At 41.0% G+C, this 11040-nt stretch overlaps 1 protein-coding gene across 1 annotated transcript; it reads right to left on the bottom strand.

Annotated features, from left to right (window-relative positions):
• Positions 1-5931: 5931 nt before the first annotated feature.
• Positions 5932-7984, bottom strand: snx20 (sorting nexin 20). The gene is made up of 4 exons (XM_036534499.1): positions 7798-7984; positions 7093-7276; positions 6847-6992; positions 5932-6600 (listed from the first exon to the last, which is right to left on the bottom strand). The coding sequence occupies exons 2-4, from the start codon at positions 7259-7261 to the stop codon at positions 5932-5934; spliced, it is 984 nt and encodes a 327-aa protein (XP_036390392.1). The 5' UTR covers positions 7262-7276; positions 7798-7984.
• Positions 7985-11040: the final 3056 nt, after the last annotated feature.

An 11040-nucleotide genomic window follows, 5' to 3' on the forward strand; every position in this document is an offset into this window, starting at 1 on the left:
TGAAGTGTTTGCTGTTTAAAATACGAAAAGATGAATTCTGGTATAACTGACTATGACTGGACTGACTGGATCTGATTAAAAGTTTGGCTGGTGCCAATATGTCCTCTTGTTGATTCCTTATTAAGCTCATATTTACTCCCTTCTACACATCAGACATCATTACAGCAGTACAAAGCTGGAAGGGTCCAGATGCATTTTTGTAGCTGTTGTTTTTCAGACGCTTTTGAAGGAGGAAATGCAGGGAGGGAGAGGGAAAGATCAGTCATCGTGACAATCATAGGAAAAGAGACACCACTTGCTTGCTTTGCTCCATGTTTAACTGCGTACCCCTTTGCAGTGTCATAATGATCTCTTCCGCTTTTATCTTGAGTTAAATAGCATATGGCCGTGCCTGATTGTAGCCCCCTCCTGGCATTAATCAGTGTCCCTGGGATCAGGTTACTAACGAGGATGGCAATGGGGCTGCACTGATATGTGGAGCTGCCGAGAGATAGCAGACTTGAGAGAGGCGTGCCACAGAGGGGGCTCCGCTTTGAGATGCATATGTCCCAGAGTGGGGCTCTGATTGTGCTTTGTGTCCAGCGTTGGGCTCGTTTTTGTAGTCGTGCTCTGATGTTGCTCGCAGGAGTGTGGCATGGCGGTGCCATAGCGTTTTCTGGTCCCTCTGGGTAGGACACAGGGTAAAGGACATGATGTAGACTGTCCACCATGGTCCTGGTTTTGCCACCTGAAAAGAGCATTTGCATGCTAATGTTGTTTGACCCTTCAATGAACCATTAACCTTCCCATGACACATGTAAGGGCTCTGTTTGAATTGGTGAGGAATTCAGCAATGACTCCTTTGGTTTAGCAATGGTTTTTAAACTAAGAGAATTTGACACTTGCTATGTGGTGCAGAGGACATACTTTAGATGTGAAATGGCATGACAGTAGATATTTTCTGATGTGGGACTATTTCAAATGTAAATGGGACATTTGGACAGGGCTGAAAGATTTTCACCCTTCTTGGACTTGTTATACTGTTTTCCATGTCCCCTCTGTTGCCTTGTCAGATTTGTTGAAATCAAGCAAATATTCTGTCTTTGCTGGTTGAGGAAATGTATTCAGGCATGTGAATCATACATTCAGCCAACAGCAATTATTAATACCATTTATAAGCACCTCTAAATTGTGTAACAATACAGTCAATCCATCAAGAGTCACAGACCATTAAACGCACATGCCTTTGAATCCCGTAAAACCAAAGAGTTTTCAGCGATCTGAAATACATAAATTAGAGCCTTCCCATGGCAGCCTTTGCTTAGGAACAGGCTTTGAAAAACTCACCTGCTCCTGTCTTGCCACCCATAAATCATAACCCCATGCACAATTCCACTTAATACATGCGAACAATGAACCTGGCCATGCCATTAAGGTCATTAGATGTGCTTTTAATGTTTTGACTGGAGAAACACAGGCAGTTGAAATGGTTGTCTGGAGCTGGGTTATTTACTGCCTGGCCTCAGCTTTAGGACTGATGTGGGAGCTGAATTGAGCCCATATGGAGCAGGGCTTTACTTTAATGTCAAATAAACCACATTCTGATGAACATTTCCTCCATTTCAGGGCACAGGCCAGGCCAGGCTGGGCTGTCTGTATGTTATATGGAAAAAATGCACAGCATCTCCTTGTGAAATCTCCTCTCTCTCCCCCCTCTTTTCCACAGGGATGTTTTTAAAGACTGTAAATGGGAAACTGTGTGTCCATCTGGCCTGGCTAAAATCAAAGAGCTCTCCCGCCTCACTTTTCCTCTCTGTCCCCCTCATCTGTGAGAGATCAGGGCTAACACGGCAAGCAACCGTGCTAAGGTGAAGAAGAAAGTATCCAAATTCTCCACCATTGTACCAACCTTCTGCCAGTCCTGGCTGAGTGGCTGTGTAGGTGTATATCAACAGTTTTGATACCTGATCAGACTTCCTAAGACAACAAAGTATTTCTGCCTCCTGCACCTTGCCACTGATTTGTCACACAATGTCAGCTTCAGAGCTGTTGTTTTTGCCTAGATGTTGCAATTAGCAGCCTGATGACTGACTGATTACAACTACTGCTCCCAAATTAGTTTAAGAAGAAATTTGACCAATTTTACTATTATATATTACTTTAACTATGTAAGAAAAATGTTATTGCTGGACTAATAATTTAGACTCACCATGACAATATAGTCAATAGTGTTATACTCTACAAACGAGTTAGTTAAATTCGCACCATGTCTGTTTTCCCCATTGCTTTTTTCAGGTGATAAATGTTATTGTATTCAATATTCCACATTAAGTCACAACTGAGATGTGAAATCACTGAAACCCCCCTGTTGAAATAATACTGTCAGTAAATACTTTTGCACATGGATAATGTCTTGATGTTTTCCCATCCTGCATCATGTATCATTTTATACAAAACTATTGCAGCTCTGTGCCGCAACAATCCATTGCAGTCCATTGGAGATAGATGGAGGCCCAGGAACCGCTTAATCACAGTGAGAGGAAATTGGTAGAAGGAGTCTGGAGAGAGTTCGCCAGCATCTACGCCCCTGGAAGAGTTCAAGTTTCAGCTGCAAGAAAGAGGAAAAATAGAGACAGTCATTCAGACATATTTGCACCATGAGTAGAATTTTACAAGTATATCCTTCACGCAAAGTCATTAATCTTTGGTACTGAAAGTACAAGAAAGGAATGGTTTATATGCTTCTATACAGCCCCCATATCACACACACACTCACACACGCACACGCACACACACACACACACACACACACACACACACACACTCTCACACACATGCACACAGCTGCAGGCTACTCTCTCTTAGACTTTTTGGGATATCAGAGGTCCAGGTGAGAAAGAGGTATTGTCATGTCCCATGTGTAGTATGTTTTTTTTGAGTGTGCCAAGACCCTTCTGACATGTTGCTACTTTTTATTGATTAAACTTTTATGGATTAAACAATAAATCTTCAATAAATCTAATTTTATGGTTGTATTTTGTGGAACTGTTAATTAATCAATTACCACAGCTGTGAAATTGATCTAACTGGTGTATGCAGACTAGCTCTGAGTTGTAATATTACACAAGTTCTAAAATGCTGAACAAATGGAAGAACATGTGAGGACATTCCTTGAGGGTTCTGGTTTCAGATGTAGCTCTGTATAAAGCTGCCTCTGTATGCTTGTTTTCTATCTCAGTTGAATGACATCTCCGAATTACCCCCCAAACCACTGAGAATCTGTGTACCCTCCAACCGACCACTGTCCTATATGGGTTGTGTGCTCACCTTGCATTGTGTTTGTGGTGATCCATTTTGTTTAAACTATCAACAATGCCTTCAGGGTCTTCCTTATTTAGTATCATACTGTATATGCAGAGAAAAGACAAACGTGATGAGGACCAGGAACATTCACTTATATTCACAACTTACACATATGAATATGTGTGTGTGTGTGTGTGTGTGTGTGTATGAATATGAATATGTGTGTATGTAGCAATGAATATTGGAGTCTATCCTGGCTCTGTGAAGGTGTTCTGAGCTGAGGTTTTTGGACAGAGTGAAGAGAAGCCAGTTTCTCAGCAGGGAATGGCTCCCACTCTCTGACCATTTTGCCAAGGCCTGGCCAGGGTAATCCTGTGGAGGCATATACCGTACTGCTGGCCTGGGCCTGTGACATCTACAACAACAGGAAAAAAACAGATCTTACAGGAACATTGAGAGTCTCGACTGGGGGAGACACTGCAGTATATTTTCTTTGATTACATAAGTTTGCATTTCAGCATTCTTTAATTCAGGGACCGAAACTTACAGTACTTAAACTGTGTGTTTGTTCTGTAGTAATAAAAATTGTTATAGCACAAACACAAAAACATTACAATGAGTAAACAGAGTATTATTCTCTGTGACTGAATGAAACGTGTATTATGAGTTTCAATATTAATACATTCATTTCTACATCGAATGATAAACACAGGATCTCCGGGTCCATGGATCTCTTTTGCATATCTTGGCAAAACACATGTAGTTGAACAAAAAGGATTTTGAAGATGCCAAACTTCAAACAGCCCACGCCTCAGGCCCTGTCGCTGGCATGTGGTGAGATGCTATCAGACAGGAGCTTAAGGATCAATCATATGCACCCAGACACTGCACAAAGCCACTATCAAATGATCAAAATAAAGCACTGATCACAAATACCAAGTGTGTAATGATCCCTCATTGTTGGAAAGATTTTGTTAAATGTCAAGGGAAAATAAAAATAATACCTTTGATTACATCATGGCTGGGTTGGTTTGATCATTAAGTAGTGTGCCAGGTAATGACTAAATAAATTGTACCAAGAAATGTTATGGATCTTATGGATTTAATACTAAGTAATTAACAGACTGTAAATTTAAGGAAACAAAGGGTGTATTTCATGAGAAACAATAACTGGCTTATCATGATTTTTGATGTCCACTGCTAATGACTACTTCAGTAATAAATGTGTCATCCTCTAAGGCATTTCTTGCAGTGAGTCTTCATTTCTGTCTCACTTTCAGACGTCTGAAGGAACTGACAAACATCCTACCCCACTCCGTGTTTCATTATGCCGTCCTCTATCTGGATTTAGAAAGGTTTCTTTTATATTGTGAAAAAAGTCATAATCACAGAAAACAGGCAGGAATAAAAAAAAGGCAGTCAAAAAAAAAAAAAAAATCAGCTAACATTTTAGTTCTTAGATCAAAGACAGAAGGGAGAGTAAATGGCAATCAGAATGACCTGCATTTCCACAGATATGCTTTTGATGAGTTCTTTCAAGATTGCATCAGAAACACAGCATGCTGAATACATCCCCAAAAGGCCAAACAATTATTTTTGCCTTTTTCCTCTTTCCCTGAGTTGTGTCTCATGTCTGTGGTTTATACCCTTTCATCCCCCACCCACACGCCAACAGTTTATACCAAACTAGTCAGTCTAAATCTTTTAATTGAATCCAGAAAAGACTAGGTTATGCAGCAGATAAGTTTAATAGAATTATTTCCATAGTTTTCAAAGTACTACAAATAAATGTATTGACAGCTGGTCAACCCGAAGTATATTATCTTCTCACACTATACAGTGCTGTATGTACTGCATGTATTTGTTTCAAGTTGAGAGGCATAGATTGGCAGTTTGGGGAAAAAAAAAAAAAAACTTCTTTTCTGATCTTTTTATTTTCATCACTTTTCACTGTCACTTCAGTGATGTGAGGAAGTTGAGTTCTCTTTTCTGTTGAACACTGAGCCATAAAGATGTGTGTTTACATAAATGCAACAGCCCACCCCAGTGGTGGTTTTTGAGTATTGCAGCCTACCTATACTGCCAGAAGGTGTATGACAATTAGGCCCACTATGCATTCACTTTTATCTCCCTGTGGTGCTCTTAGAAGTATAGACAACTGGTTTTACAAATTGAACCAAAAACTGTTATCTTATCAAATTGTCTTTGTAACATTGCTCCATGCTGTTAATCCAGGTTTATGGAGTAGTGTGGAGGCTAAGCCCAAAATCTTCAGTGTTTTTTGTTTGAAAAAATGTATTGCCTTACGCAGCCTCCAAAAACAAGGTTGAATGTCCTATTTTCTGTCCCTGAGGTATATGCTGAGTGTTACACTGCTGTTGTTGTTGTTTTAAGGCTGTCATTGGGTTACTGAACTATGTAGCAGTTAGGATATCCAAAAAGATACTGGGTTTTCATTGGGTACCACCAGAAAAATATTGTATCTAAAATACCAAAGCAACATCTTAGAGATTTAAAAATGTCAATTTCATTTCAGTGACTGCACATAGTGAAACTGTAATGTCTTGTTGGAGTATTTGCATAAGCTAAGACTTATACAGTTTTGATGTGAACCCAGCCAAGGAGATGGAGCAGTGGGTACTGCTTGCTCTAGGTGAATTCCTGCACTACCAGCTCCTTGAGAGACAGCAATATCACCGGGCCCCTCTGAGCATCCTTTACACGGGACAGCTCCTCCTGCAGCTGGGCAATGGGGTGGCCCAGCTGGAAGCCCAGGTCCACCATCATCGCCAATAGTGGGCAGCGGTATTTCTGCAAACCATAGCGGCGCACCAGGGGCAGGGCTCGCTGTCCAGTGGAGAAGGCACTACTGGGATCATCCAGGTCACGCTGGCACACCATGACAGCGCAGAGTGTAGGCACCGTCAAGACAGGCCTGTGATGGGCCAACTTCTCCTGTAGGTCCAGTGCCTGAAGAAACAGTTCCAATGCCTGACTGTACTGGCCCCCACGCAGCAAGCCGTGGGCCCTCCTCAGTTCAGGGTCGGTGAAGAAGCCATGGAAGGGGGCAGCCTGGCGGATGCACTGGATGGAGTAAAGCTGTGCCAGGTAGTCCTTGAAGGCCAGTCGGCGCTCGGCGATGCTCTCCTCTGCGAAGTTCCCCGTCAGCCTCTTCCTGGGTAAGGTCACCTCCTCCAACTCCTCACTGAAGTCTTGCAGCAGCTGATGGTGAAGACGCTCAAAGTCGCTGTAGCGCCTCTCGATGGACACTTTCTTGGAGTCGTAGCTACCTGATTTGATCACAACAATCTGGTACACCTGCATAGGTATAGTCAGGTTGGGGGGTTTGGAGGGGATAAAACTCTGTCAGCAGGTATTTCCAATAAGGAAATTCAGGAAGCTCACTTTCACCATACCTACCCAATATAAGACACAACCCCAAGTATCATGGAGACTTAAAATAAAAACCTCTTGTCATTTGAATATATAGCATTGCAATGAAGCAGACTGGATGAGCCACGAGGGGTGCATGTCATACATTACTCAATCCCCCATCTTACTCACCACATATCTGGAGAGTGCTTGCTCCACAGTGCGAGTTGAAGGGATCTCAAACAGTAGTTTGACAGGCTTCCTCTCAGACCTCACTCCCTGCCAATACTGCTGCAGTTCTCTGGTGGTCATTGCAGAAGTGGGGCTAAGGTTCAGGCCTACAATCAAACACAAAAACAGTAGCACCACATGCAAAGGACTAAGAATTAGCAAGAGAATGGATGCTGAGTGAATAAGAGAGAAATTGCTTCAACCAACCTAAAGTGACTGCTTGCTCATGGCGCTGTTGCGGGGAGCTAGAGAGGTCAGGAATTAGGTGTCTTGCAGAGGTGTCAGAATCTGGTGGTGCCAGCTGGTGACTGCTCTCAAAAGTCTCCACTGTGTCACGTGGGTCCTCCGCTGCTGATGCATTCTGGGCCATTCTCATAGTGCGAATACACAACTGCTCAATGAATGGAATTATAAGGATAAACATGAGTAGCAGAAACCAAAGAAAATGTAAACACAATTATAATAAATAAATAAAAATAGCCAATATTATACCAACTCATACCAATGTGCTAAACAGAAACCCAAGTTAGCAAGGTGAATTTGTGTGCTCTTTCATGTACGGTATTCCAGTTATTATGGTGAACTTCCACCTATTCAGTAAAAAAAATAACTAAAAACATTGACGTGGAGTCCATATCAGATACAAAACTTCTTCTTTTACATGATTCCTCCTGTCACAATGCTTTGTGACTACACGTTGACAAATGTCTGTAAAAAGGGGAAGTTACAGATTTCATGGCCAGATCAGTTGTGTCTCTCTGGAGTTATCCAAAAAGTACAAAACAAAGACCTCCTTTGATAATATAAGGCATCCTTCTCTGTCCTGAAGCCCAGCCTGCTGTTAGTCACACATTAGGTAGTCGGACAGCAAATGACTAGCTCACTTGTGAAAAAGAAAACAGGACAGCTCACCTCTGATGTTGTCACTGGAATATTCTGGGTGCTGAAGTGCCTGTTGTTAGGTCATACCCTCATCTGCTGGGTCTCACAGTTCCTTCACACACCAGGCACTAAGATGGACATCCCCCTTGCACACCTTGCATGCCTCCACCTTTAAAGAAGAAGCATGGCCAGTGAATGTGGAGTATGTGCCCCAGGACAACAGAGACAGATGCAGAAGTGTGCTGTGCGTAAGGAAGTTGCCACGACAGTGGGTGAGCTCTGCACTGTGATTGGCTGACTGTGGGGGGGGGGTCAAGACTTTCTCAAGAGGAAATGAAACACTTGAGCGGTGGAGTAAAGGGGACATTTTGCCTGAACGCTTCAAATGTAATCATTCATTTCTGCCACTAATGCACTCTCAGACACCTTATCTCCATGCCCACACAAAAAACAGAAAATAATCTATGAATGGATTCTGAAATTCAGCAACATCTAAATAAATGCAGGTGGCTGTATCTGTGAAAATGGACCACACCACTATATAGCACCCCACTGAAACATGAGCACCCAGGATGCTGCTCTTTTACATGTGCTGCCTGTACTTATGCTATGCTGTGCTGCTACAGTCTGATAAATTAGATGGGCACCCCTGTTGCCATGTGCTGTGTCTTAAGTCAGCAAAAATATCAATACAAGAGATGAGGGTGTACAGATATTTTTCTTCCTAGCACTGACCCTAGGTCTGTTTTCATATTATATTATATATTATATTGTTTGAATTTAGTGTAAACTGATCTTGGCTACACTGATAGCAGCTGTAATTAAGTCTGGAGAAGCTGAGGTGATTTAATGGACTTTCAATAAGAGTATTCAGTCAGAAATGCAGCTTTAGAAAGGGGGTTGATTCAGGGGATGTGGTTAACGTGTAGGTGTAATGGACTATTTATCGCTCGACTGAACAGACAAATGCAGTCTGTGCTCTGGCGTGTTTAACTCTGAGATGCAATTTTAATTAAACATGTTAATTAAAACAGATTAATATTAAGAGTTCTTTTAAAATACTTCTCCTGTTACCACAAATTAAACTGAAACTAACTAAATGGAGAGATGTAAAAGGCAGAGACATTAAGTAATCCATAATGCTCGCACGATTGCTTGAAAGCCTACCTGCTGATGTCAAAGTTGACCTTTATTTGCATAATTGTGCTTTTGGTAAAAATTGTCACTTCCTTCTCCTGATGTGTGGCTTTTGGAATACAAAAGCTTCAATTCTGAGAAATTTTCACCGCTGCCCTAATTACCCTGGTGACATTTGTCTTGTTTCTCACCTCTTCCTGCGCTCTGTCTGTGAAGGACTAAACAAGAGCTGTTACACCAGACACAGGGTTGAGTTTTGCTGCAGTTTTGTCAGTTTGGTAAGGTTACCTACTGCTTTCAATGGCAAAATATTAAACATTCCATCCCGTTTGAGAAATTGAAATTTTTCACACATTTATAATTCAACAATAATGCTGTTTACATATTTAGTTTTATCGCTTAATATTAAACCCTCGGCTAAAGTCAGGGGAAGGTATGTCCATTTCCATCACAAACAGCTGGTAATATTCAAGGAATGCTCTATTTTACTTTTAGTTGAAAAACCTTTGCTATAAAACCCTGTATTTATTTAGCATGAAAAGTCAAGCATCCTACAGTAATGATTCTAGAAGGCCTCCTGATGGTGGCTGTAAGACTGAGGTCACAAGTCATCCATTAAACTGGAGCACCCCCTAACTACACGTCTTCATGTGTTTACTAGATATTTGACAAAATATATATTTATGTTATGATACTGGAGGCTGAAGTCTTGTTTGTACATCTGTTAGTTCATGTTGAAGAACATGGCTGTGCTGTAAAAGACAGCTATCCTTTAGAAAATTCAAGTGCCCTAAAATAACTAATCAGAAAAATGTGTCCCATCCTACCTAATTCATAAGACTGCTTGGGGGTAATTTACAAGATAACTGTATCTAAGATGAAAACAGAGGTAGGGAAATGTAGAACAGAAAACAAATCAACAAAACTTCTAACAGTTTCTGAGCGCAAACTGAATGCTAGTTAACTGCGTCAGATGCAGGATTATGGCTAATTTTTATTCACCGGGGGAGTACTTCTCACTGTAGGATATCACATTGGATTCATAATTGCACTGCAGTCAATATGAATCTTGTCAACATCTTGTTTGAGCAGAAAAGGCTGACTTGTGCTGATCAAATCATCTGGTGATTCCTCCCAGGGAGGAATTCTAACCCAGATTTGGCCAGCCATGACAATGTAGTTCCCTGATCTATATTCAGCATTAATCAGAGTACTGCTACAGTAATACTCCCCATAACCTGTCATAACAGAGAGTGGATTTTTATGTCATCCTTCAAATTAACTTGAAACACGGGCCAAACTCTATACGAAGGATGATTCACAGGCTTGATATCCATCTCTCCTGGCAAAGTCTAATTGTGCACAAAGGCACATACATGCCAATCTTACTGATAAAACATATATTCAATATTTTCACAGTGTGGTTGTGAAACTGCCAGTAGACAATGTGATTTGTTTGTGCAGAACATGTAAATCTGTTTTATTGTTGGGTGTTCATAATAGTGCTCCTGTTTGAAAAGTGGTCTTCCATAAATACATGAAAAATAACTGTAAAAATATCTAAAAAAAAAAAAAGTTTTATGCTCTTTAGGACAGCGAATTATGATCTTTACAACAGCAAATACATTACCTGCCTACACTCCCACTAAACATTCATAAAATGTAACAATCTGCAACCTTCATCAGCACACACCAGTATGCAGGCTATTAAGTTAACATCTGAGATTCAGGATTGCACTTTTTGGCAGGAGTAAGAATCACATTTGTTTAGATTGATTTGATTGTTACAAACAGTTTACTTCTCCAAGTTGTGCATTTATTACGGTCTTGTCATGGTTTTAAACATGATTGATTCCTTTCACTACCTCCTAAATAGAAGAGTGGACTCCTTGTCTAACACTGGACACAATGCAAAATTTACACTATTGTTTTACCCATTAGATTGTTACAGATGTGTCCCTGTGATTGCATTGATTTTACTTGTCACATCTTAAGCTGATTATCATCTGTCTCTCTCCAGAATGTTACTCTTGAGCAAAAAGATTAAGAAGAGGAGTGTGACAGTCCCAGTGGGCCCTGTCATGAAACAACTGACAGCTGTTCTCATTGCAGGTTACAAAAACATTCCCTTTGCCA

This window comes from Megalops cyprinoides, chromosome 8 (assembly GCF_013368585.1).
Source record: "Megalops cyprinoides isolate fMegCyp1 chromosome 8, fMegCyp1.pri, whole genome shotgun sequence".
NCBI lineage: Eukaryota > Metazoa > Chordata > Actinopteri > Elopiformes > Megalopidae > Megalops > Megalops cyprinoides.

What these genes read in the sequence shown, in the direction of transcription:
- snx20 (XM_036534499.1), bottom strand. Translation starts at nt 7,261, where the DNA reads ATGAGAATGGCCCAGAATGCATCAGCAGCGGAGGACCCACGTGACACA. An exon ending in TGAGCAAGCAGTCACTTTAG is followed by an intron (nt 6,993 to 7,092) that starts GTTGGTTGAAGC and finishes GTTTGATTGTAG; the next exon opens with GCCTGAACCTTAGCCCCACT. An exon ending in AAGCACTCTCCAGATATGTG is followed by an intron (nt 6,601 to 6,846) that starts GTGAGTAAGATG and finishes ATACCTATGCAG; the next exon opens with GTGTACCAGATTGTTGTGAT.